This window comes from Camelus bactrianus, chromosome 15 (assembly GCF_048773025.1).
Source record: "Camelus bactrianus isolate YW-2024 breed Bactrian camel chromosome 15, ASM4877302v1, whole genome shotgun sequence".
Taxonomy (NCBI): Eukaryota; Metazoa; Chordata; class Mammalia; order Artiodactyla; family Camelidae; genus Camelus; species Camelus bactrianus.
The window spans coordinates 31,162,387-31,190,107 of NC_133553.1; the positions used below are offsets into that span (position 1 = coordinate 31,162,387).

The window sequence follows — 27,721 nt, forward strand, 5'->3', positions numbered from 1 at the left end:
TCTTTATATGATAGAGTGGAAAGACAAGCCACAAATGGGGCAAAGAAACAGATATAACTTAAAAAGGATGTGCATATATATATGTCTCTTACATATCTTACAAAGATATCTGTCATATGTATGATAGATATCATATACATGATATGATAGAGATATATCTTATAAGATATACATGATATAGATATATTTCACAAAGGATCTAGGATATATACAGAATTCCTACAAAATTAAGAAGAAGAAAGATAACTCAGTAAAAAAATGACATACAATATTAACAGATTTTTTTTAGAAAATTATATACAAATGGAGAATAAAAGTGAAAAGATGCTCATTAGTAATCAAGAAAAACCAAATTAAGATCATAATGAGATATTTTATACCTACCAGACTGGCAAAAATGAACAAAACTGTGAATACCAAGCATTAGTAAGGATGTGGAACAATAGGAACTTTCTCTTCACTGCTGGTGAGAGTGCAAATTGATACAACCACTTTGGAAAACAGTCTGGCATTGTCTTGTGCATTTGAGTACTTATAAATCATATATTTGAAAAGGGGTTAATATCCAGAATATATAAAGAACTCCTACAACTCAACAACTAGAAAACCCAATTTAAAAGTGGGCAAATAATTTGAATAGACATTTCTCTGAAAAAGATATACAATGATCAATAAGCAAATGCAAAGATAGTTGCCATCACTAATTGTTAGGGAAATACAAATCAAACTACAATGAGATGCTACTTCACACCCATTCGTATGGCTATTATTAAAAAACGTGAAAATAACAAGTGTGGGTGAGGATATGGAGAAATTGAAACCTTTGTGCACTGTTGATGGGAATGTAAAAATGTGCAGATGCCATGGAAAACCGTATAGCAGTTCCTCAAACAATTCATAGGATTCAGCAGTTCCAGTTCTAGGTATACATCCAGAATTGAAAGCAGGGTCTCAAAGAGATATTTCTACATCTGTGTTCATAACAGCATTATTCACAATAGCTAAAACTTGGAAACAACTCAGGTGTTCATTGATGGATGAGTGGGTAAACAAAATGTGAAAATACTTAAAAAGGAAGGCAATCTTGTCACACCAGGGATGCTACACCATCGATGAACCTTGAGGACATTATGCTAAGTGAAATAACCCAGTCACAAAAAGACATACTGTGTAATTTCACTTATACCAGATGTCTTAAACGGTCAAATCCATTCACCATTCAAAAGAATGGTGGTGGCCAGGGGTTGGGGGAGGGGGAGTGAGGAGTTGTTTAATTCATATAGAGTTTCTGTTCTGAAAGGTGAAAAGAGTTTTGGGGATTGGTTGCACAACAATGTGACTCTACTTAACACTACTGTCCTGTATACTAAAAAGTGGTTAAAATGATCAGTTTTATGTGTATTTTACCACAATTAAAATTTTTTTTAAGGTAAGGGAAAATAATTAGAACGGAAGTTACCTCTGGATAGGGGACAGTGCATTTGGTTTGGGGAGGAGCACACAGGTTCTGTACTGTTTCAAAACATTCTATACATACAAGAGAAAGCCACGTTATCTTCATTAGCATGACTGCTACAAAGGATCACCCTTGGCGGTGGTTATAGGTGCCTCTTTGATGTTTGTTCTTAAATGTCTTAAACTGGTTATGCTGTTCTTAAAGATCTCAAAACTTAAGTGTCTCTCTTTACTTGTAAAACTTTAGTTAGACCCTCTGTTCCACCAAATAATCATTTGGGAGTGGAGCCTTTATTTGTCCTCATTTTTCATTCGAACTTCAGAAGGTTGGCTCCCCAACCTCTCCCCCACCCTGTCCCCACTGCTCCCCCAACCCCCAGATGTTTGCTTCTGATGATCTCTTTGCTTCCATCTTTCCTGAGAGAAGAACTCTAATTCTTCTCAGCCTATGATGTCCCCCTATCCTTTTTCAGTTTTATTTCTCCAAGCTTCTCAAATTCCGTCTCTCTCAAGGCATAAAAAGTAGTAGCATGGTCTCCTGGGCTTTCTTAGATTTTAATGGATGACTCAGAGGCCCTCTGCCTTTTTCTGCTGTGGTTTTGGGGGGATACTGAACTGGTATATTGTGCTTTCTCAATGAAGAGGGATCACTGATTGAGAGGAAATGGGACAGTGTGGGGATGGAAGGACAAAAATAGTTAATTAGACACTATTCTGAAAAGAAATAGATGATTGTGAGACAGAAGCAGCATTTAGACATGTTGACAGTGTATGTACTCAGTGCTGTACTCAACTAGTTGCCGTTTTCCCTTTTATGCTTAAAGGACCGTCAGTGATCAAACAATTCCGAGAGCAGAACTCCAGATAAGAGAGTTCAGAGCTTCCCTGGGAACCCCTAACGCACTCTATCCTTCTGTACACATGTCAGTTCCAAGGGGTATTTTGTTTGTGTTTCTTTGCTTGTCAGGTTTCTATCTTTTAATACATAAAATGTTCAGGAAAACTTTTTGAAAATAATTTTTTTCTAATATAAAAATACTTCTCATTGTAAAAAAAAAAAGTCAAACAATATAGAATAGAAGAAAATGAAAAATCAAGTAGAGATACTCACTGTTTATGTTTTGATATCTCTCCTTTTTAATGCATATGTATTTGTAGGGACACATGGAACATAATTGCCTGGTATAATGGTGTTCTGGAACCCTTTTGTTTTACTTAACTATGTAGCCTAAATATTTTTTCATATCAGCAGGTGTAGGTATGTCATCATTTTTAATGACCAGATAGCATGCCTTTGTATGGATATATCCTAATTTGTTTTTACTAAGTACCTCTTTCTTGAGGATGTAAACACACTAGTGTGCACATCCTTTATACATTTATCTGTTCACTTGTTTACTGTTTCTTTAAGCCATCTTTATAGAAATGGAATTGCTACTAAATCTCACTTTCTTACATTTACCTCCAGAGCCTTCCCCCCCTTTTTTATGATGAGAGCCAAGTGAACAAGGGCTTAATGTCATTTTATTTGTCTATTCTAAAGTGTGTTTTTAGCAGCAGAGCATGCATTGTGTGCAGTCATTTGAGGAGGAAAGTGAAAATACATATATCTACAGAAACATACTCAGAAAAGGAATCTCTGCTGCTTCTTTAGTACTTTAATTTTTCAAAATATAGTTCGATAATTAAAAATATTAAGACTAAATATTAATATAAGTGAAAGTGGAATCGAGACATGACTCTGTTGCCAGGGAAACCAGCAAAGGCGAAGCCCCCACTGATTGAGTAGCTGCTGCCTCCCATGGGGGCTGGAACAAGTACGAGGCACAGAAACCTTGCAGTGGTCCTGGTGAGTTGGTACCTTCTACTTGAAAGAATGATTGAATCCATTTAGAGAAATACTTAGGCTGGTTCATACACAATTAATACAAATCACACAAATCATTAAGTAGAGGTATAGCATGTGTAAGAAAAATGTTTTCAATGGCATTTACCACTTTTAGTTAGCATTATCACTTTCTATTTCAAAAGAAAACACCCCATTCCATTTTATTTAAAAAATCCATGAATTCTATAATTAAAGACTCATTCATCAGAATTTTTTTTAATTTATCTAGTTTAAAAATTTTTCAGAACCCTGTCATCATCCTTTTGTAGATTCCATAAGTTAATCCATCTAGGCATCTTGATGCTCTCTAAAGTCTTTTCTTAAATATTTCTTCTCTATATCTAGCCTTAGCTTGATCCTGTCACTTTTATTTATCATTGCATTATTTATTTTATTTTGGCAGGGGTGGGGGAGGTAATTAGGTTTATTTATTTTTAGAGCAGGTACTGGGGATTCAACTCAGGACCCTGTGCATGTTAAGCATGTGCTCTAGTGCTTGAGCTATACTCTCCCCTGATCCTGTCACTTTTAAATGTCAATATTTGTCATCTTTTCTTCATAATTCCTGGCCATCTGTGATAACTTTCTACTTTAAAATTTATACCACATTCTTAAAATTGTGCTGGTATCAGTGACTTTACATACAAGCATACCTCTATGAAACTTACATTTTGGATTAATGTGTTTCATAGAGGTTAAAGAAAGAGGGATCTGTTAATTTCACCTTTTCCTAAATTTTGAAAAGAAACAAACCAAATTCTGCTCTTTGCCTCCACTCTCTGGAAGATCAGAGTTCCTGTCAATTAAGCCATCCTTTCCTTGTAATTATAGGGAAGAAATAATGAGAAAAGAAATCACTGAATAATGAAAACTGTTAAGACAGGTTTTACTTGCAATTATTCTGAACTTTGATATCTGTTAATTATTTTTACAGCAAAGCCATGCTTACTCATTAGTTCACTTTAGCTAGTTTTTCGTGCTTTTCTTGCTTGGATAGGCAAGGGTGGGGACAGGTAAATGAGAAAAATGAGTGTGACTAATGAAAACAGAAGCCTATCTTTCCCAAGGGCTGAGCTCTGGGGCCAGGAAGAGTTCAGAGCGTTGGCCGGGACTCATCCTGGTGGCTTCAAGGACACACCCTCGACTCTCTCATCATAGGTGGGTCACTCAAAACTTTTGTCTTTCCTGTGAAAAAGCTTGCCCTGAAGCCTCTGTGGGCTCCTCTCCCCTCCGGTTACCAGACCCACCAATGGCATTTCCTCCACAACATGGGTTTTTCAGGCTATCTAAAAATAATGATAGTGTGAAAAGGAATTTTCAGAGTGAACTGAGTCAAGGGGTGGTGCTGGTGACACTGCAGCTTTCTAGGAAGGCAGTAGAAGATGCTATGCCGTCTTCTCTCCGAGGCCTCCACACTCCTTCAGCTCACCTGGGAATGTCCACCTGGAGAAGGCTGTTCACCCTGTGGGTCAGGGCGGGTATATATGAAGAGGTGTTTTCTTTGTAGAGCTCTGCTGGAAAGCCCTTTGTACACTCATCCTCACTCCGCACTTCTCACACTGCTCCCGAGAAAGCCGCATCCTCACCTGGTTTCTTCACTTCTTTGCTGTGTTACGGGATGTAGGTTTCATTTATGGCCTAGGAAGTTGTGGGAAGGCCCAATTACAGGGCAGTTATTACTACTGCCAACTCTCCTTTTGATGAGGTTGTATCCATTTGTACATTCTCACCTGTCCTCCTGCCTGGGCAGCAGAAATCCTAGGAACTTTGCTCCCGGCTACAGTGACTCTCATGCAAACCGATCCTACCTTTCCCCTGCTAACTGGAGGCAGATTCTCGGAGGGAGAAACCAGGGGAAAATCCAGAGTCACTAGGAGTCCAGGTTATAATCAGGAGCCCAGGAACCTGAATCTGCTCAGACTGGGCTGCATTCTCCATCGTAGGAGAGCTTGACCCTGAAACATGTTCCTCCTGAAATACAACCCCAATCTTCTCTTGGCGTCTGGCTGTCCCCATCTCCTCCATGGAAGGCTGTGGAACATCTACTTTGCTCTGCTCTCTGGGAAAAGTGAGGCTTTAAAGCCAGCAACTCACCAGGGAGATGGTGGAGTTGGGGGGCTGGGAGCGGCAAAAACGTTTGCGCAAAGCCTCTTGAACCTGTAGGAGAGGGGATTGCCATTATGCCAGCCAAAGTCCCGGCCTTTGGATGCATGCAAGTCAGGCTGGGGTGGGTGGGCAGACTCACCTTCCTGTCCATGAGGCAGCCGAACAATAAGATGAAGACACCCTGAAAAGAGGGATGAGGATCAGTTAGTCAAGGAGGAAGAAATCAAAGCCAATTCCTTCTCTCTCCTCCTTCAACCTCTGTCCTCTTGTTTAATTCACATCCTGAGGCTTCCCATCTTGGTTTTCTGTACATTTGCACCACTTGGTGCATAGAATCCATTTCAGGTGCTTTTCTTACTGTTACGAAGAAGATGGATCAAAGGATAGGGTACTGACAATTCCCTGACTTAAGTGACAAAACCAGATTATTTTACAGATGAGAAAACTAGGGGTCAAAGAGATTTGTCCACAGTTACTCAGCTAGTCAGTGGAGGAACGGCAATCCAAGCTTAAGCCTTTAAAAATTCCTGAGCCTATGTTTCTTCTGCACAACCATACCTCCTTGAGAAGGGACTGGCAGGGACTGTCTAAAAGGGCAAAAAGCACAGCCACCACCTTGTCACCCACCTGGGAGGTATTGAGAGCTGTGAAGAGGTAGTGGGGGACTATGGAGACTTCCTCTAACAGAGTGGCCAGGCCCAGCACCCAGGTGAGACCGAAGATGGGTGTGAGAATGAGCAGGGCTTTGATCACTCCCAGGAGGGCTTGACGCTTCTCCACCTGTGGTCCCTCTGACAGCGAAGGTCTCAGCAGCTTCAGCACAGCCATGGCTAGTACCAGCCCGTTCACACCCATGATGGCCAGCACTGGCCCCACGAAGGTGTAGAACACTCCTCCCTTCCTGTCCAACCAACATGCCCCCTCCCCCAGGTATTGCCCTCGGGGTAGGTAGAGGCCCAGGGTAACACCTGCAAACCCCATCGGGCACAGGTAGCCAAGGAACACCATCAGGGAGAGTACTCGGTGCTTGGACAGCTGATGGAAGACAAAGAGCAGCTGGTGGGCCAACATCAGAGCCTGAGCCAGCATCCAGAAGAAGGTGGCCAGGTAGAGGAAATGACAGAGGAAGGCAGTGGCCAGGCAGAGTGGGCTGTGGGGCCCTGGAGGAAGCAGCGAGGCTCCAAGGAAGCAGGTGTCTGCCGCCAGCAGGCAGAGCACCACATTGAGCAGGGCTGCGTGGCGTAAGTAGGCAACTTTGCTCTGCACCACAAATCTCCACACTAGCCTATACACACCCAGGCACACAAGCAGGGCCACAATGGAGGCCCCCAAGCCCACCTGACCCAGCAGCTCCAGGAGGGTGTTTTTTGGAACTGTGTGTCTAGACATGAGGATGGAGAAGGCAGTGAGGTGCCGGCAGATACAGTGAGTGGTGGGGCTGGCACTGGCTGCCTGCACCTGGCACCCTGCATCAGACCAGCCCCCCTTGCCCTGGAAGAGATTGTGGTCCCAGAAGACACAGTGAGGGGTGCCATTTGTGTCCCCAAAGTCCATGATGACCTCTCCCTTGTTGAAGACCTGGCCACCTGCCATGATGGAGATGGCAAGGACCAGACCAGGAGTGGCATAGAGGGAGTCCCCCAGCCCTTGTCCATAGTTTGAAGGCAGAAAGTGGTCCAGTTTTCGCAGCATCAGGCTAGTAACACTGACGTTGGTTCCATTATGGCCCAGTGGGGCCAGTGAGTGCTTGGGAATGTGCGCCTGCAGCATGGGCTGAGTAGAGAAGGAGACTCTGTAGTCGGAAGGAGGTGTGGGCCTGAGGAGCTGGGTCTGCAGCTGCACGTTGGGCAAGCCGAAGGAGAAGGGGTGATCCTGTGGGCACAGACTGCGTGCCAGGGTCTCCACAGCCAGCAGGAGATTGGAGCCCACTGCGGAGATCTGGGCCCGGGCTGTGGTCCACAGGGAACTGGCGTCCATGTCAAGGACCTTGTCTGTGGTTTTCAGCAGAGCCTGCAGCACACAACAGAGATGAGGCCTAGAGCCCTCAGCAGGGAACTACAGGCCCCAAACCCACCCTTCCTAGTTCAGTGCAAAACCCAAGGTTGGGGAGAAAAGGGAGAGGAAGACAGGCCTGCGAAAGGGAGACAGGAAGAAGAGGGCTGTTTAGCCTCCCGCTGGGGCGTCTTCCGGCATGTGGTCTCCTGATGCACATCCCACCCTCTGTCTGATTACTGGTCTCCCCACTCCATCCCTTGGGGCCACCAGATCCTAAGGGGGCCATTTAGATCTGTAAAGCTAGGAATGGTGCCCAGTGGTTGATGGCACAATGTTCTGAAGTAGAGGGCCACCAGCATGTCTCTGCACCCATGTGTGATACACATTCCCAAACACGAAGGGTGTGTAGTGTCATTGTCCCTGGTCATTCTTTTGGCTGCAGCTTATGGGTCGCCAACTGAGGCCTATACTGAGAGCTGGTGTAGGTGGGTCCAGCAAAGCCAAGCACGTTTGAGTATCTCCATGGAGGTATTTTGTGGGTGGACGGGTTGGGGACGTGTGTTGGAGTCATAACCCATGTCTGCATGTGCATGAATGCCTCTAAACTCATGTCTTCACACCCCTCTCTGCCTTCCCCGACCACCCATGTGTTCCCAGCATCAGGCCTTCTCTACATTCCATGACCTTAGAGACTGGAATCCAAGAGGAGAAATGGACCAGGGAGCAGACTCTTGGACTCTAGAAAAGTCTACCATCTGAGAGCCCCTGGTGATACAGAGGGACAGAAGTGTCCAGGGCTGAAGAGCTTCTGGCCCACACTACCCAGCCGGCCCCTGCCATGGCTCAGAGATCTCACCTCCAGGGCACTGCCGTTGAGCTGTATTCTGGCACTTGCCACTATTTTGGCCAGGACTTTTATGGTGTTCACCAGTGCTAATAAGTCAGAGGGTGAGGTCACCACCACTACCTGGTCAGGCAGCTGCGCCAGGATCTGTGGCACCTCCTCATCAGGCCAGCCCTGGCCTGCCCGCAGCAGCTGAGACAGACAAGACAGCAGGAGGGGGTGGTGGGCGAGTCCCCAAGAGGGAGGGGCCACCTCCTCCCTCTCCCTGTTCAGCTCCCTTCTCCCCACACCTGCACCCTGTCCCAGGGGAGCAGGAAGCAGAGAAGAGCAAGCCACATGGGAGGAACTGACACCAAGATTAGTGGGATGGACATTTGTTGGGATCAAGGTTTGAGACTAGCACCTTCCCCATCATGAGCGTGCTGGCCACTCTAAGGCCCCCTTGCACCTACTTCCTGGCTCTGCTAGGAACCAGTTCCGAGAAGCTGAATAACCTTTGGGGCGGGCCTCGGGGGAGAGGGTTCTAAAGCTGGGTCCTGGGTGAGGAAGGGATGGGTCATGGAGGATGGGGCATGTGGTCAGCAGGGCCAGAAGCTTTACCCGGGCTCTATAAAGCAAGGCCAGGAGCCCTGTGTCTGTGCAGCTGCTATGGATGGGCCCCCAGACCCCATCAGGCCTACAAGTCCTCTTCACTGTGCCCGTCTTATTCCCAGGACACGGGGCCTGTGCCACATGGCCAGCCTTGGTGACGTTCCAGGCACCAGCTGAAGAGTCCTCAGGGCAGGTGGTGTCTCCACCTGAAAATGATATCAGGGGAGGCTTGGCAACCCAGTCTAGCCCGAGCCTCTCCTTGGGCAGAAGTCAGTGCAGGCTGTGAGTCTGTCTTACTGCCCATTGCAGGGAAACATCAAGGAGGAGCTCCCAGGGCAAGCAGGTGAGAGCGCAGCCAGCTGGACCCCAAGCCGCGCATACCCTGGATGATGGTAACAGAGACGGGGACCCTGAGAGGGCTCAGTCCTGGGCTCTGCAGGTCACAAGTGTACGTGGTGTCAGCTGCAGGGCAGCGCCGAACAGCCAGCACAAAGCACTGGGAGTCCGATGTGTTGAATGAGGAGGCTGAGGGTGAGACAAGAGAAGGGAACTGTCACTGGCCCAGGAACACACCTAGAACCTAAGAGGCCTAGAGATGCCTTGTCAGTCTTTCTAGTAATTTCAGAAGCAGATGAAGCAGTGGGGAAGAGCTAAATCGTACGTGGGCATCAAACCACTGAAGGTGGAGCTTGGATTTTGGTGAAGGGGACTCTGGGGGTCTCTAACTAGCTCCAGGGCCTGAAGCCACAGTTAACGAAAGCATTATGCAGAAGCTGTCTCCACACATGAGGTTATTGTTCTATCAACAGAACTGGGTAAAAGCAGTATTGGACTTGGACCAGCAACTCCCAGGTTGAACTTCAGCCTCTGCTTCCGGTGAGCTGGAGAGCCAGCTGCCTGGAGGTGACTAGCTGCCCTCTCTCCCCAACCCCTAACAGCTGGCCCCCTCCCACACCTTCGCTGCCCTCTCCAGGGCTCCAGGAAGCCGTGTAGCCCAGATGTTCGCTGGGGATGCAGCAGCTCAGCTGGAAGCCAGGAGAGGAGGCACAGGAGATGGAGAGCTGGTCTGGAAGCTGAGCCACGTCTGTCGCCCGCAGGGACACCTTCACCATCTGGTGCAGCTCCCACCTGAATCCCTGGGCCTCAAAGCAGCATATGTAATCACCTGCAGACACACACCTGATGTACGTCCTGCCTCCTCGGCCCCTACCTGTGCCACAGAGTCTCCGCTGCCTCCCCAGCCACACCCTAGGTCTGCCTTGTCCATCCAGCCTCTTCTTAACCCCAGTAGGAACGATCCTTGTCCCTGGAAGGATTCCTAAGAGGAAGAAGAGACCCTGACCCTTTTGTTAGCCTGTAGCCATGAATTCTAAGGGGGAACCTCTCCCTCCACTAGCTGCCGCTCCTGCTCCAGCGCCTACCGTTTCAGCCTCGTGAAGAAGAGCAGGCATCTGTTCTCAGTAGACTCTGAGACCACGTTTTCAGTGCTCTCTCCTTACACTTCTTCACATCAGTGGGCTCTTAGCCTTGGTTTCCCCAGAGTGAATAAGTGGAGGGATGAGAAGGGAAAGGAAGAGGAGAAAAGAAGGAAGGAGAAGAGGGGGTGGAGGGGGGGGAGCAAAGGAAAAAGAGGAGGAAGAAGAAAGGTGAGGAGAGGAGACGAGAGAGGAGAAGGGAGGGACAGGCGGGCTACCTGCCCATTTATAGGTGGTGTTGACGATGCTGAGGAGAACCCGGCCCCGGCTGGAGGTCAAGGACACACGTGTCCCTGCCTGCAGGAGGATGGGGCTGGGGCTGGGGCTCCCTGTGCGCCACAGGAACCATTTCAGGTTGGTGATCTCCTGGCTTGTGAGAAGGGTCAGGTTCAGGGTGCTGCCAGGCATCTGCAGCCAGGAGTTGAGGCTCAGGGTTGCAGGGACTGCAGGAGGCAGGAGACAGGGTACAAGAACTTGTGGCCCTTGATAGAGCTAAGCTCTCCTTCCTTCCCCATCTTCTGAAGCCCATCCTTTCTCACTCCCTTCCCACCTTTTTTGTTTTGTCCCTGGATGAGTGTGGCTGCTGCATCCCAGCCTGGAAGATCCAATCCATCAGCAGGAACCAAACAAGGAAGCTTTTTGGCCTAGAACTCCCCCTCCCCCAGGGAGGGAACTTCCTCTCCTTGTCCATCTGTCTCTGAAGCCCTGCCATTCCTTAGTCTCATTATCCAGTCCCAAGCTCAGGGCCTGGGATCTATTATGGCTGACATTTTCTCCCTCCCAGAGCCACTGGGCTTGGGTCGGCTGGCAGAGACACAGGGGTCAGAGGGAAAGACAACACAGGATTTCTTTCACTGGGGTGGGGTCGGGGAGGGCAGCATTGGTTCCCAAGTTCCCAACCCTCCTCACCAGGTGGCAGCAGCTGGCAGTACCCGGCTTCATTAGTGCAGAAGATAAGACAGCCACAAGGCCGGTGCTCGAGGAGGGTTTGGCAGGGTTGGTGACGGGAGCAGACACTGTTGTTCCACTGGTACCCAGAAAGGCAAGCACAATAGGTACACCCATCGTGGTTGACACTGCACTCTGTGACAGAGGGAAGGGGAATGAGAAGTGGGCAGGCTGTCTGGGAAAGCCCAACTGCCTGATGCCTGCGGGGCTTTAGGGCTGGCTGTCTGGACAATCCCAAAGTCACAGGCGCCTCAGTCACCACCACCCACCAGGCACTGCCTTCTCAGCCGAGGTTCAGAGCAGCAGAGTGTGCTGGGCAAAGGCGTCAGGGGTGGGAGTGGAGACCCGGGCCCACCATCATCTGCCCCTTGTGCCTCTGCCAAAGTTTAGAAGATGGAGACGTGGAGCAGGAAGGGAAGGGCCTGCCGGGTGGGAGGTGAGAAAGGAGCTGGGCTGCGCAGACCCTCCAGAAATAGGGAGGGGCTCACAGTATCTCAGACAAGGGGACTGTGGGAGGGCTGGGCTCCCTTCACCCTGAGCCCCCTTCCCACCAAGCAGCATAAGAGCCACTGAGAAGCAGGGGCCGGCAGATCTTCCCCACTACCTGTTGTGAGGCTGAGGCCAGTGAGGGTTCCCAGGGAAGAGGAAGCCGAGGCAGTGGGAAGAGTCTGGGGCTTGGAGAGTGCTGCCGACCAGGTCTCATTTGAAAAGTCCAGCTGTACATAGACTGAGACCAGGACTGATTCTGCAGGAGCAGAGGGGACAGCTGGAGAGGACGGGCAGCAAGGCCATGAACAGTCCCCTTCTGCTCCCCACACCTAGCTGTCACGACCAGGAACCCGGAGCCCGTCCCACCTCGCCGAGCCCCTCCAGGCACAGACAGGACTCAGGAAAGTGGTAACTCCTCACCCAGTTACGGTGCCTTCCCCTACGCTGTTTCATGTCACCCAACAACACCCATTTATAGATGAGACTCCAGGATGAATGATCTTCTCAAGGCTTCGCTAGAGAACTGTGTAAGGACCTGTGTGACCAGCGCAGGACCTGGTCTCTCTCTTTAACCCACCACCACCCGCTCCCCTCTTTCTGTACCTCTCCCAGTCCCTTCTTTCTGCCTCGTTCCCTGCTTCCCCCTCCTCCTCCTGCGTCCTCTTCCTGTTTGTCCACTCACCACCTGCTCCACTTTCTTGATCCAACTGCTGCCCAGATTCCCCTCCAGCCTGAGTGTGTCCCTGGAACAGAGCACAGGGGAGAGACCTCTGAGGAGACCTGACCCCACATTTCTCCCAGGGCCATCTTCTTCCCCAGGCCGCTCTGGAGCCAGCCTGGCTAATCTGGTACAACTCCGTCTCTTTTTGCCTGGAATCAAGCGGGCACATCAGGAGGGGAAAGCAGGCTTCTGGGAGGAGGTACAGGGATACAGCCCCATGGATCCTGCCAAGGCCTGCAAATCCCACCAGAATCCAGAAACCAGGCACACCCCATGAGTCAACATGCTTTGCTTAATTCCTTCCTGAATGCACCTGCCCCTGGGCCTCTAGGCTAATTGAAATGGCTGGGTCTGGAGCTCTAGGGGATAGGATGGGATGGGGGACTGGGCAGAGCTGCCTGGGGCCCAGAGGCTTGGGGGCTTTATTCCCTCCAGAGGAATTGCCAGGAGCCTGAGCAGAAGGCAGCATCTTCCTTTAGTCTCTGGTGCCTGTAAATTATTCCTAATTCCTCCTTCTCTCAAAATGCAGGTGGGTGGGGATATCTGTCTAAAAACAGACGCTGATATGGATAAGGATGTGGAGAGTCAGAGAGAGATCCACCTGGGAGAAAAGGGAAATCCTAAAGTGCTAAACTGGACTCTGCTGCCTTCATGCAGATTCTCTCCTGTCCTCTATGCCAATGGTTCCCGAGTTTAGAAAGCTTTTTTTTTCATTTTCAAATTGCAAGCTTCACCGGAAAAGCCTCTATCCGAAGTGCAGCAGGCATCACTGGCGTTCACAGGGACTCAAATAAAGAAACAAGAGCTATCCTCACACCCTGGAAAATAAGACTGAATGAACTCTTGGAGATCTTACAACAAACCGGCCTTTAAAAAAATACATCACTTCCTCTCTCTCCAGCCCTTTCCCCTCCACCTATCTTTTCGTTCCACATCTTGCCGCCCCACACCCAGAAGTCCCTGTCATCACCTCTGCAGACCTTCCCTGGGTCCTCACCCCAGTCTTACTCACAGGCTGGGATGCTTGGGCATCTGGTGACCCGACCAGGGGGAGAGTCATGGCCAGGAGTAGCAAAGGAGCAGCTGAACAGACCATGGCTCAGGGAAGCAGTCCTCAAGAGCCCTCCTGCTGCTGCATGATGCAAATTTCCTCAGAGAAGAGCTGGCTGGGGTGGTGTGCAGATGGGATGGGAGGGAAGAGTGGAAGGGAGCCAGAGCCGAATTTACAGAGGAAGTGCTACAGCCCATGCTACAGTCAAATGGGCATCCAAGTCACTGTGGGGCCACCTGGAGCCCCACATGCCCGGTGAGAATGGTCTCCCCAGGTTCCCACACCCCTGACCCGGGTCTGATGGGCTCAATTGGCAGGAAAGGACTTGGCAGTCCTAGGCCACAACCAACAATGTGTCAGTAAGCCAGGTTCAGTCACATCCCCAAGGATCTGGGAAATCTGGATTGATCTGGAACTCTCAGGAAGCTGGATTATTGATCAAAGAGGCAAGGTTAGAAAAGACAAACATTAGAGCTGATTGCTATCCTAAAATAATTTCCAGATAGACTGGAGTCTTAAATGTAACAAAGAACGTGGAAAAATACCAGGAGAAATTATCTAGTAGTTTCACAAAATAATTTTGAAGTGAGGAAGGCTTTTCTAAACCATATAAAACACAAAAGCCAGAAAGGAAAGAAATTAGACAGTCTAAAAAGTCTTAAATTTAGGATGAAAAGAATGTTAGGGTAAAAAGGCAAAAAAGAAAACATACTTGAAGGACTATAACTGAATAAAGGGCTAATCTTAATATAATGTTTTATCTTACACATCAGTAAGATAGAAAACGGACAAAAAATAGGAACAGGCAGTTAAAGGAAAAAATTTCAAAGTTTGATAAACATATAAAAACATCTAACTTAAGATGTAAGAAATGCAAATTTAAATAAGAAAATATTCTTTGTCATCTACTAATTAACAAAAGACAAGATATTGATTATATTCAGCGCTGATCAAAGTGTACTTGTAGAAAAATATGTGTAAAAGGATGTTCAAGGCAGAGTTGTTTGTGATAGCAAATGAGTTAAACAATCCAAATGTCCATTCAAAAAAGACAGATTAAGTAAACTATGGCATTTCCAAACCACAGAACATTGTTATGGGGGAAAAAACAGGAAGTCGCACTATTTGGGGTGAACCCTAATATATATGGAGAAATTTAAAGTATATATTATGCTCCTCTTTATGTAAAAAAGGGGATCTATATTAGATACTCGTGCTTTTTATACCTGGAATATTTCTGGAAGAATGCATCAGAAACTTGGCGATAGTTGTTTCTGGGGAATGGGATTAAGGGTCTGAATGATCTCTGTGCTATTTGATATATATTTTTTCTAACCATAGGCATCTTTTTAATTAAAAAAAAAGAAAGGGCTGATTTACACACACACAAACACACACACACACACACCACACACACACACACACACACACCACACACACCACACACACACACACACACAACCTAGGGTAGAAATCTAGCCTCAGTATGTTTCCACTTTCACCACCACTTCAAATCCCCCTTGCTAGGGTCACTGTTGAAAGAACAGCAAACACACAGAGCAAATACATGCATGGGAGCAAAGACTCTGTAAATGATTGATTTCAGAAAACATGACAATGGTGAAGAATCAGATTTGAGAACCGGAGAGAGAAGACACAAGTGTTTGGAGGGCCCCACCAGCACGTGGGAAACCATCTACTGCAGCTGCAGGTGGTCTCAGATGGGCCCTGGGGGAGATGGACACCAAGAGCATCCGCTACTGTCGCCAAAAGGGGTCAGTCAAAGCACTAAGTGGACCTGGACAATGCTCAACGGGGGCTGTCAAGGACCAGGAATTACAGAAGAGAGAGGCAAAACTGAGAACCATGGAGGCGAGCTGCTTCAGTGCCGGACGGAGACTGAGCAATGGTAGCCTCCAGTCAGGAGAGGCAAGGACAGACTGCACAGAGGGAGGATGCTCCACCTAGAAACAGAGACACTGAAGGAACAAGTTCCTAGAGAATATTAGAAAGTCAACGGAGCTGGAGCCGGAGAGACCTCCTAAGGAGTCTACCTCCAAAACATAATTTTCCCTGATTAATTCCCAGTTCATCTAAACCCCTTTGAATGTATGACCAGAAGTGAGAATAACGGGGATAACAACGTATTCCTGGTTCAATGACAGCCGAGATGTCCAAGCTGTATAAAACTATTAGTAGAACTGAGCTTTCTTTAATAATATTTTTGAAGCAGTTCCTGTCATTTTAGAGAAGTTGAAACATTTTTGAATGTACAAAAAATGCCCAAGAAAAGACTGGAAGGAAATGCTGCAGATCCACAAAGCATCTGTTGCGTTGACCTCAGAGTTCCCCAGAGCCTAGCACCAGGTACCAGGGGCCTTAAGTAATATTTGTATTAAATGAATCAATCAACAGATAAAATACACCAAGACATTAACAGTAGTGGTAACTAAATGGTAGGATTTGGTATGTTTTTCTACTTTTCTACATTTAAAAGTTTTGAATTCTCTTAGGGAAAAAAAATCTTAATAAAAAAATCAGATTTTACAATCTCAACTTCTTTCTTATGGACCAACAAGGTTCAGAGGCCTCCAGGTTTGCCCAGGTGTCCCTGGTCGTCAGGAAGCACCCACAGGCTGAATCAGGTCTTTGGCCTAGGGTGGGGTTCAGACAAACAGATACTTATTGCTGCCACCTGCTGACTCCCAAATCCCAAATTGGCCTTTGCCTCTCTATATACAGAATGATAATTTGAAACCAGTAAGTTTTTACCCCAGCTGGCAGCTTTTCTGAGCTCCTAGGTTGTACCCTGAGCAAAGGAACTTCCCTTTCCATTCCTTTGTGCTTTGAGCTACGCAGGCTGTGTCAGTGGGAGTCTTTGGTTACAAAGGTCCAGGCTTTTCTTATCTGTATCCAAACAGGTTATCTTAAAACCTCCTTTACTATGTAAACTAATAGGTTACTAAAGAATAAAGGTAGCTTGGCGTTTTATCCCATATAAATCCTGATTTATTTACTTTCCACCTGACATGGCTTTAAATTATTAGAACTATTACATGATAAGTTGTTAGAATGGGGGTGGGGTGGGGGGTGGGACCTGAGCTTATATATCATCTACTTCAACTCTTCCTTTACAGAAGAGGAAAAGGAGCCAAGAGGGGAAAATGACTTGCCAAAGAGTACACAGCCAGTTGATGCTTAAAGCCAGGTCTTCTGACTCTGAATCTAGGGAATCTGGACAGAGGTGGAAAGTATAGCATAATAGGACCTTCTGGTTAAAAATATAAATTTAAAATAGGACAGAATTTGATTCCACAAAGAAAACAGTATTCAAGAAGTTTTCTTTTCCTAAGGAAGCAAGGAAATGAATGTAATATGAAAATAGGTGTTTATGGAAAGTATGGGCATAAAAATCAATCAGCCCACGAATACTTTACTTATCTAAAGGTCCTTAATTCAGCAAATATGACCATTTGGAAGACAGCTGAGATCTACAAGGAACCAAAGAAAGCCAATGAGCAGTCAGAAGAGGTCACAGAGATATAGTACTGGAGGTTCTTCTGGGGCCATTAGGCAAGAGAAGAACTAAACCATTCTAGATTGGAAAGGAAAAGTAAAATTATCTTTATTCACAGAGGGCATGATCATATATTTAGAAAATCCTAAGGAATCTACTAAAAAACCATTAGAACTAATTAAACAAGTTCAGCAAAGTTGCAGGATAGAAGATCAATATACAAAATCAATTGTATTTCTAAACACTAGCAATGAACAATCTGAAAATGAAATTAAGAGAACAATTCCATTCACAATAGCATCAAAAAGAATAAAATATTTAAGAATAAATGACACAAAAGAAGTGCAAGAGTGGACACTGAAAACTGAAAAGGAAAGTATTGTTGAAAGACATAAAAAAAGATTGAAACACATGGAAAGACATTCCATGTTGATGGAACAGAAGACTTAATACTGTTAAGATGGCAATACTCCCCAAATTAATCTATGGATTCTGCACAATCTCTATCAAAATCTCGGCTGGATTTTTTTTTTTTTTTTGCAGAGATTGACAAGCTGATTCCAAAATTTATACAGAAATGCAAAGGACTGAGAATAGCCAAAATAATATTGAAAATGAAGAAAAATTTTGGAGGAATTAGCCTTTCCAATTTCAAAACCTACTACAAAGCTATAATAATGAAGATGTGAGACACAATGGGGCGGCCGGTTGGTGAGCCAGTGACATGTGAGTTGGCAAAAGAATTTACTAGAGGTTAAGTATAAGAATAGAAAGGAGTTTATTAGGGTATGCTGTCATAGGCAACAGCGAGTCACCCAGGTGAGGGGTGCCTGTGTGAGCACTGAGGGCTGGTTGTTGGGGTCTTTTATAAGGTTGTGTCACAAGATGCCTGATTGGCTTGTGTGCAAGTCTCTGGTTGGTTGTAGGTGAGGTAGGAGGTTTAGGGTCCATGAAGGGTGGTGGGGTCTATGACTCTAATAAGGTAGGCATTACCTGAGGCAATCAGTTTGCTAGGGGAAACACACCCAGCAGAGAATGTCAGACATCTGAGAACCCAGGAATGGGGGTCCTTGGACTTTGACGGACATCATTGGGCCAACAGAAGACAGTAGTTTCATGAAGACAGATATTTAGATCAATATAATAGAATTGAGAATCCAGACATGAACTCTTAACATTCATGATTTTTGACAATGGTGCCAAGACGATTCAATAGGAGAATAGCACAACTGGATATCCACATGCAGAAGAATCAGTTTGGACTCGTCTCATACTAAACACAAAAAATCAAATTTTTTATTATTAATACACGGGATATGCAGTATGGTGATATAAAGCACCAAGAGAGACCTTCAAACTTGGCTTTTCTGGGAAGGTCTTTTTAAGGAATATAATGATCAATGAGGCTGGAAAGGTAGATATGGGTCAGACTGTGAATGGCCGTGAAGACCTCCAGTAAGAGTCTGGACCTTAGTCTGGAAGCAAATTTGTAGTCCAGAAATTAAGTTGGGAAACAGCCATAATTATGGGTCTGTGGGTGTGTTCCTTATAAGTAGTAAAACTCCTATTTAATAAAACAAACTTTATTTTCATAGGGCTACATAAAATTTAAAGAAACTACTGTGAATCCATTCATATATCCATTAAATGAATACTTATTAAGCACTGGTGTCGGATACTATGCTAGGTCCTAGAGATTCAGTGTCATTAAATGTGTCTTGGTGCATTTGCCAAAAAATAAGATTTGGGCACAGAGATCATGACAGTTATTATGGAATATAGTATTTTTTTCTGGTTGCTACCTAGCCTTGGCCAGTGGCAGGGCATGTCATGGGACAGTGTGAAGCGGGCAATAGGGGGAGTGCACAGCTATTTACCCAACTGGAGATCTTGATGCAGTGCAGCTTCAGTAATAGCTAATCAACAAATTCTTGGTGGAGGCAGAAAACTCTAACACAGAAAGTATGTGCTTAAGATTGTCTGATGCTATAAAATGCATGATCTGCGAAATATATGACAACAAGAAGTATTTTAACAAAAAGCCAGGTGCTATATATGTCTTCATAAAAACTAAGGATATTTCTGACATCAACAAATTTTAGAAAGTAGTTGATACAAAGTGATTCAGAAAGAGCAGCGAGAATTTCAGATCTCGTATGATTTAAGCATCTAACTTTGGATCCTAGAATGAGATTTCATACTTGCTGTCTGGGATAGTACAGAAAACCCTGCTTCAGCATTTGTGCTAAAGTACTTGCTCAAAGGCACAACTTAAAGAAGCTGAAGAAACTATTGGAATTTCTGATACTATCTTTGATCCCTATAAGATGTGGGGGCTTCTGAGAGGTTTTATGCTGAGTGTGTGTGTGTGTGTGTGTGTGTGTGTGTGTGTGTGTGTGTAAATAAACCTACGGGGAGGATTAGGACATTGGAGTGGAACAGAATTTTTTCTTCTAAAGATAAAAAAATTCAAATTCAAATCCTCTAAGCCAGGAGCCTGCTTGATTGTAATGTATAATGCAGGCTATCAAAAATTTTAATAAACTTAAATATCTGCTAAGCACATTCTCTATTTAGACCCATCTATGAAGATCATTTTATAACTTGGAGGTGTAGATGGCCTTCCTAAGCATGAAATGAAATCCTGAGACCATGTAAGACAAGATGACTGATTTGAATATGAAAAATATGAGCTGTCTCATACAAATCAAACGGTTACAAGGTGGTAATATTACTCCATGAAAGAAGAATAATTTTCTCTAAGTGCACAACTGTGTGTTAAGGTTTGCAAAGAGATAACTAATGGAAAAGCAGACATAGGAGTCAGGCAGCTAGAGATCAAAATTAGCTTCATTACTGGAAACGCTGAGCGTGAGAAAGTGGTTTGATGTGAGCCAGATGCACTTCCCAATACATCCTTCTTGAACTGAATTTATTTACCCAGTCACTGACATCGCTGGACATCTCCAGGGCTCCCTTTGGGGATAGAGGAGCTGAGAATGAGTCTGGAGGACTGGCTACTTCAAAAGAGGGAGGACTCAGAGCTTATTCTCCACCTCTTACCCATCAGATAGGTCACTTTTTGCTTGGGGAAATGAGAGAGGAAACAGACTATATCCTTATGGGGAATGGAAGCTCCCTCCCTTCTTGGAAATGTGAGAAGAAAGGAGTAAGCATTCCTCACCAACAGCATGCAGTACTGATTTTAACAAGATTTATTTCGATATTCTAGTGAGAGAAAACTGAAAAACTTCATTTAACTAATGACAAAATATATACATAAATAGATTCTATACAGTCAGTAAGCCTAGAAAATATTTTTGAACACTTTGTTAGAAGCCCTAAAGAAACCTAAGTATCATGAGTAAAAAATTGCAGGTACTTGTGCTAAAAACCTATTGTTACTGGTATATTCCACTTATTTTCTGTACCACTTCCTAGAAACTGTCCTCCACCCTTACATCACAGGTTTACCACAGATGTAGGCATTTTGCACAAGGTCACGCTGCCTCCTGACTACAGTGCAGTCCTTGGAACACACCTAACACCAAGTTAGAACAACTTCTCTCTTCCAGGGTAATTTGGGAACTGGGACCTAGTGAGAGTCTGGGTTGGCCCTGTAACATGTAAACTCAGCAGCTATTGGTTTTCTGTCATGTGAACTGGGAAGATTATCTGAGCTCAAAGTGAAGCTAATGTGCAGATAAAAACAAAGACAAACATGAAGAAAGTCCATCATTTCAACCTTAATTTATTCTTGATGCTTATTTGCACTCCTGATACTGAGTTCCATTGAAGACCCCGACTTCTTTTAATAATTTCCCTTTTTGCTTGCGCTAGTTAGAGCAAGTTTTTGTTATTTTGTTATTATCACATGCTCAGAAATGCCAGGAAAACTGTGACTGTGACGGTGGAAAAATGGTCATTATATTAAGATACGAGATTAAAGAGCCTGGAAATTCAAGACAACCACTCCGTCTCTCTAGACCTTGGATTTTTTCATCAATAAAATGAAGGAGATAAACTAGATGATCTTTGAAGTACTTAGAAAATGTTGTTCCACTTTCTTCAGGTTTTCATGGTTTCTAATGCAAAATCCACAGTCATTTGAATCATAGCTTCCTTGTAAGTAATATATCATATCCTCTGTGGCTGCTTCCAAGATTTTTTTCTGTTGTCTTTTTTAGCTGTTATGATGGGTCTAAGCTAGGCTTTCTTTAAACTTACCCTGTTTTCAGTTCACTGAGTTTTTGCATCTGTTGATTTATGTATTCCATCAAATTTGAGCATTTCAGATATTATTTCTTCAGTTTTTTTTTCTGCACCACATTCTTTCTCCTGTTTTTCTTAAGACTATAATGACACAAATATTAGTTTTGGGGGGGGGGTATTTTCCCATAGAACCCCCTGGCTCTGTTCAGCTTTCCAATCTCTTTTTCTCTCTGTTGTTCAGACTGGATAATTTTTTATTGATCTATTTTTAAGTTCACTGACTCTTTGCTCTGTCATCTCCATTCTACTACTAAGCCTGTGATAGACAGAATGGCCACCCAAAGATGTCTACTTCCTAGTTCCAAGGACCTGTGTATATGTAACCTTAACAGCAAAAAGAATTTTGCAGATGTAATTAAGGATCTTGAGGTAGGGAGATTATACTGAATTATCTGGGTGGGCTCAATGTAATCACAATGGTCCTTACAAAAGGGAGATAGGAATGTGAGAGACAAAAAAGGAGATCTACAGCAGAAGCAAAGGTCAGAGTGATGCACTTTGAAGCTGGAGGGAGGTTGCCATAAGCTAAGGGATGCAGGCAGCCTCTAAAGACTGGAAAAGGGGAGGGGGGGAACGTATTCTTCCCTGGAGTCTGTAGAAGAAATGCAACTCTGCTGACATCTTGATTCTGACTTTATAAGATTCACTGCCGACTTCTGACTCTTGGAACTATAAGTTACTATATTTGTTTTGTTTCAAGTCACTGCAGTTGTAGAAATTTGTTACAGCAGCAATAAGAAACCAATACAAAGCACAAACAGTAATTTAAAAATTATTGGTTATTGTATTTTTCAGTTCTAAAATTTCCATCTGGTTCTACTTTCTATTCCTTCACTGAGACATTTCATTCATTTCAAGCGTGTTCATATTATTCATGACATTTTTATAACAGTTGTTTAATGTCTTTTTCTGATAATTCCAAAACCTGTGTCATTTCAACACTGATATCTGTTGTTTTTTTCCCACGTGAATTGAGATTTCCTGGCTCTTCATATACCAAGTAATTTTGGATTGTACTGGACATTTGAATATTGTGTTATGAGACTCTGGATCTTGTTTAAATCCTATGGAAAATACTGATATTTTTGTTTTAGCAGGCAATTGACTTAGTTTGGCTCAGGTCACAAGTTCTGACCAATCTCCCATGGATTGTATTTTCAACATCAGCTCTCTTTTCAAGGCCTTTGAGATACTGTTAAGATCTATGGCATATAAGTACCATCTGGTGGCCAGTATGGAATCTGGGTAATGGTCTATGTCTATGTCTTAGTACAATTCTCAAAGTCTATGGTATGCTGTTCAGGGTCAGATCTCTGCATGTACAACTGGGAGGAGCTCCTAGGACTTCATAAAACTCTGGGGTTATTTTCCTGAATTCCTTCTCTCTCAAGTTACTCCAGTTCCCTTGAAATAATACTCTTGTCAAAGTAGCATGCACCTAGCATACTTATATCTGTCTTTATTACACATGCTTTCAAACCTTCCTTTAAATGAATTAGAGTATGGCAATCATATCCATTCCCTTAAAACACTGCTCTCTTTGTAGCATGTGGGTAGTACTTTCAATAACCATTATTATTACATTTTAAAAAAGCACTTTTCTAAATGCATGACAGAAAAGCTTAAGAATATGCTCAAGTATTCTTAGAACATTCAAATTTTCTTAGAACACTCAAGTTATTCCCTTTTGAAATATTCTTTACAGGATAAAATCCAGCCTCCTTAAGCCCAGTTGGTATAATAAGATAATTAGAAGCCATTTGATGGGTCACAACTGCCAAAAGGAAGTGAACTGATCACACAATATCCAAGTCAAATAAAAATGAGGTTGGGTACCACCCTCTCTCCTTAAATCTTAGTTGGAATTAGTTTGAGCCTATGCCTCAGAGCTAAAGAATAAATCTCACCAAATTGGACTCTGTATTCAATTAAGACTCCACTTTGAGTAACAATAGAATATCTACATTAAGAATATGAAAGTAAGCAAACAACAGCATTAAAAACATTAAAGCAGCTTTGATTTTAGATTATCAGGGCAATGCTGGCTTGTTGAAACAAAGCTAAAACAATTGAGAAATGTGTAATTTAGAAACTGAAAGTACTTATGGCTCCCTTTCTGGTCATAAAATGAGCCAAATTATATACCTTGCTTTTGAGTTGTTTTAGGTTTCCTGTTCTTATTTTTAAAAATGAAATGATCTCAGCTTTTCATATTGCTCTCACACACACAAAGAAATATGCAAAGGAATTGTTTTTTACTTGAATATGGCTCTCGGATTGTTTTTTTTTCTTTAGTCTCTGAAGAAGAAAATTTTTTTAGAAAGGAAATTTATTAAAGAATGACTCAAGTGAAAACAACCTAACACGCATCAGTAGTAGAACGGATAAACAAGCTCACAAGAGCTTTATGATTTGCTACCATACTTTAAAGCCATATAGAAATTAAAATGAATGAACCAGGTTTATATATGTTATTGATATGAATCAACCTCAAAACAATGTTGAGTGTAAAAGATGTTGTAAGAGGTTAGGAACAGTGGGTACCATTTAAGCACACACACATACAAGCACAAAATAATACTATATTGAATCTGGATATGAATGTATACAGTAAAAGTATAAAATATGAATAGGAATGATAACAATTTCAAGGTAGCAGTTAACTCTGGGGATAACAGGGAAAGAGATGGTGCAGAGCTGGAGCTTTAGCTGAAACAATAAAAAAAAAAAAGCTCTGAAGCACATATGGCAAAAGATTAACATCTGTTAATTCCTGGTGGTGGGTAGATGGACATCAAGTATATACTTTTCCATATGTGAGAGTTAAGATGAATAATGAGGAAAATGCTAGGTAGAGGGATGAGGGACCAGTCCTGGTCTTGACTGTTAATAGAGCATTTGATTCATCCTTATGCTTTTTCTGCTAAAAAAATATGTATTGGACGCAATATATAGCATGTCTTTTAAAACACACAGATGCCTCTCCTTTTTTCCTTCCAATTTGAATCATTTAAATATTTAAAGACAAAAAGTGAGCACTGACTTTTTTTCTATTATTTTTTCCTATTTGTTTTTTTTTAAACACACACACACAGGTCTAACAGCCAAAATGCACATGGGAAATGATCTCCTGCTCTGTCCCCCCATAGTCCCATCGGTGCCTGATGCTGCTGTGGGCCCTCCCTCCTCTCCAACGCACAGAGGAATTCACAGTGGCTGCTTTACATTACAGCTGTAACGCATTTGGTCTGTTTTGTAATGTGTGCATGTCTCGCCCCAGCATCTCCATTCTAAAATAAAAACCAGTCATTGAGGGCAGGGTACATCCCTCCCATTAGTACCAGCTCCTACCCTACAATGGGACTGTGAGGGGGATCTTCCGGTTAGCACTTCAGAGAAGCAGGCAGTTGGCCAGAGCTGGAGTAAAGGTCTGCATTGCTGCACTCTGGTGATAACGAAGTGAGGATGGAAGACACAGGTCAGGACAGCGTGGAGGGCACAGATGACACTGGGACTTGCTTTGTGAGATAAAGTAGGGCAGTCTCCTCATCAGATTTAGATCAATCATGGTGTCACAATTTTAAAATAAAAATAAAAGTAATCCAAATAGTCAGCAATTCAAACACTACTGAATTTCAAATGTTTCCCAAGTCACCTCAAGTATCGCAGGAGCAATCTGGAGCTTTCCAGGAAGGGAGGGTAGAGTCCCTGCATTCCTCCCTGAAGCCCTGCCCTGTGGGGCCCTGGAAGGACCTGCCACTGCTGCACGGCAGCTCTTCAGTCTGGAAGACAGCGGGAAGAGGCAGGGGCAGGAAGGAAGTGGCCTCAACCCACAAGGCTGCTCTGGAAAACCGGCACATAACAGTGTGAACCACAAGGAGGGAGAGGTGAAAAGCGGTTCCTGCCTTGGACCAGAGCCTCTCAGGGAACATCTCTGTCAGACTCCACAATCTCCCTGCCGTGGTCACACCCAGCTCCTGTCTCCCCCTGGTCCAGCTCCTCATCTTCTCAGTCACCTTTCCAGAGCAGTCCCTCCCCAGGGAGGGGTCAGCGGCGGTGGCCACCTCAGGGACTCCAGCCACGGATGCTTTCTCTTATGAGAAAATTATTTCTTCTGACTCACACCTAGGCTTTATTTCTAAAAGAAAATTCTTTACTTCTAGCACTTTAAAAAATTTAAAGGGCTGTGCCTGTACAAAGATAGGATTAAAAAAAAATACCTCTAAAAAGTGCTTTATCCTACTTAATTCTCCCTTTGGTTTTTACCTATTTTCTTATTTACAAGGCTCATTCCTTGGTAGTACTTTGGGCTCTAGAGTCCATTTAAATGCCTTCACTCTTTACTTCAAATTTCCCTAGAGAAGCTGTTATTTCACTTTCAGCTGATTACCGACCTTCTGCTTTCAAGAGGGAATTGCTGGCAGCTACCTCAAAAGCTTGCTTCTCAAATTATCTCTTTAGCCTTTCCCTTGCCTATTCTCATGCCAAACTAGAAAGAGAAATCCAATATGAGTAATTTGCTGAGGCTCACATCAAATCCTTATGATCACCTCCAATAAAATAGAGATTATCCTTAACTACCATGCTATTAACACAATGACCTCTCCCCTCTACTTTATATAATTATAGAAATTTATAGTTTTATACTATATTTTAGAACTTTATAGTTATACTATTTTATCTTTGTACAATTTGCTATAATGTTCTAGCAGGAATGCCTGTAAAAGTACTAAATTTTAAACAACTTCACCTAAAATGATAAAAAGCCCCATTAAACTAAAATACCCAATTCATGATATTCCTCTGTCTTTCCCATGGTTATTAATACACTTTTGGTTGTAAGAAGTTTGTATGTGTTATTTTGTGCTTTTCTTTTTAACGTAACACAAAATAATCCACTTTGCCTTTTTTTATTGAGCTAAAATTCGCTTAGCATAAAATTCACCATTCTAAAGGGTACATTTCCTTGGTTTTTAGTATATTCACAATATCGTGCAACTGTTGTCACTATCTAGTTCAGAACATTCTCATCACCCCAGAAAGAAACCCCATACCTGTTAGTACCTATTCCCAATCCTCCTCATCCTTATCTCCTGGCAACCACTAATTTATTTTCTATTTGTATAGATTTGCCCATTCTAGACATTTCATATAAATGAAATTATACAATATATGGCCTTTTGTGTTTGGCTCCTTTCACTTAGTATAATGTTTTTAGGGTTCATCCACATTGTAGCATGTATCAGCCCTTCACCCCTTTTTATGGGGGAATAATATTCCATTGTAGGTATATACATATTTTGTTTATCTGTTCATCAGTTGATGGACCTTTGGGTTGTTTCCATTTTATGGCTATTATGAATAATGCTGCTATGAACATTCATGTACAAATTTTAGGGTATATACCTAGAAATGGAATTGCTGGATCATATGCTAACTCTATGTTTAACTTCTGGGAGACCTGTCAAACATTTTTCCACAGAAGCTGCACCATTTTACAATCCCTCCTGCAATGCATAAAGATTCTAATTTCTTCTCATCTTTGCCAACACTTGTTATTTTCTGGAGTTTCCCCCCATGTTTTATGCACCCACTCATTTATCTTTTTAATGACTGTATATTTTTATCTCGTTGATTTACCATGGTTTATAGTTTGGGTTCTTATTTCATTGGGAATGTTGATTGCATGCATTTTCCCTCTGTAATTATAAATATGGCTTCTTATAAATCTTTGCAACAAGATTCTTTGTTTTTGGATTATTTCCTGGAAATATATTCTTCCAAAATGGGATTACTATGTCACTGAATATGAAGAGTTTTACAGCATTTGTTGCTGCCAGCACGGAACAGTCCTTTATTTCATCATATCAATTTAACTCAACAAAAGCTTACTGAGGGCTTATTGAGTATGAGGCATTATGCTAGGTTCAGGAGTATACAGATGCGGTCATTACCACCAACCACTTACAGTCCAGTAAGACAGATAAGAACATAGATAATTCCATAACATATGATTATGAAGGGAGAAGTATGCACAGGATGCTGTAGAAACACAGAGGAAAAGAACTGCCTAGTAAGGGCAGGTGGTAAAGAAACTTAAGATGAATCTTGAAGACTCAGAGGGAGTTAGCCAGACAGGAACAAAGGACTAGAAGCTTCAAAAAGTACAGCCTGAAGTGATTGAGGATTTATGAATAATCCTATTCCTGGGAGATCGTGTGTGTGTGTGTGTGTGTGTGTGTGTGTGTGTGTGTGTGTGTGTGTGTGTGTGTGTGTGTGTGTGTTGGGAAGAGGGGTCAGGGTCAGAAAGAGAAGAATAAGGACAAGAGTAACTCAATCAAAGGAGGAGGGCATTGCAAGGGAATAACA

At 43.6% G+C, this 27,721-nt stretch overlaps 1 protein-coding gene across 9 annotated transcripts in view; it reads right to left on the minus strand.

Annotated features, from left to right (window-relative positions):
* Positions 1 to 2,960: 2,960 nt before the first annotated feature.
* Positions 2,961 to 27,721, minus strand: part of ADGRF3 (adhesion G protein-coupled receptor F3) — a 30,772-nt gene continuing 6,011 nt past the window's right edge. The window contains exons 1-15 of one of the 9 annotated variants that reach the window (XM_074341772.1): positions 13,525 to 14,114; positions 12,474 to 12,534; positions 11,907 to 12,047; positions 11,264 to 11,437; positions 10,573 to 10,797; positions 9,835 to 10,044; positions 9,261 to 9,404; positions 8,889 to 9,085; positions 8,301 to 8,480; positions 6,077 to 7,459; positions 5,589 to 5,630; positions 5,438 to 5,500; positions 5,074 to 5,178; positions 4,930 to 4,981; positions 2,961 to 4,805 (exon numbers count right to left, since the gene is read on the minus strand). In XM_074341772.1, the coding sequence (XP_074197873.1) occupies positions 4,955 to 4,981; positions 5,074 to 5,178; positions 5,438 to 5,500; positions 5,589 to 5,630; positions 6,077 to 7,459; positions 8,301 to 8,480; positions 8,889 to 9,085; positions 9,261 to 9,404; positions 9,835 to 10,044; positions 10,573 to 10,797; positions 11,264 to 11,437; positions 11,907 to 12,047; positions 12,474 to 12,534; positions 13,525 to 13,608 (3,036 nt within the window). In that variant the 5' untranslated portion in view covers positions 13,609 to 14,114 and the 3' untranslated portion in view covers positions 2,961 to 4,805; positions 4,930 to 4,954. Of the gene's footprint in view, positions 5,179 to 5,437; positions 5,501 to 5,588; positions 5,631 to 6,076; positions 7,460 to 8,300; positions 8,481 to 8,888; positions 9,086 to 9,260; positions 9,405 to 9,834; positions 10,045 to 10,572; positions 10,798 to 11,263; positions 11,438 to 11,906; positions 12,048 to 12,473; positions 12,535 to 13,524; positions 14,124 to 27,721 lie in introns of those variants that run through there. The other 8 variants (XR_012499269.1, XM_074341775.1, XM_045511830.2 and 5 more) reach the window with 8 other exon arrangements.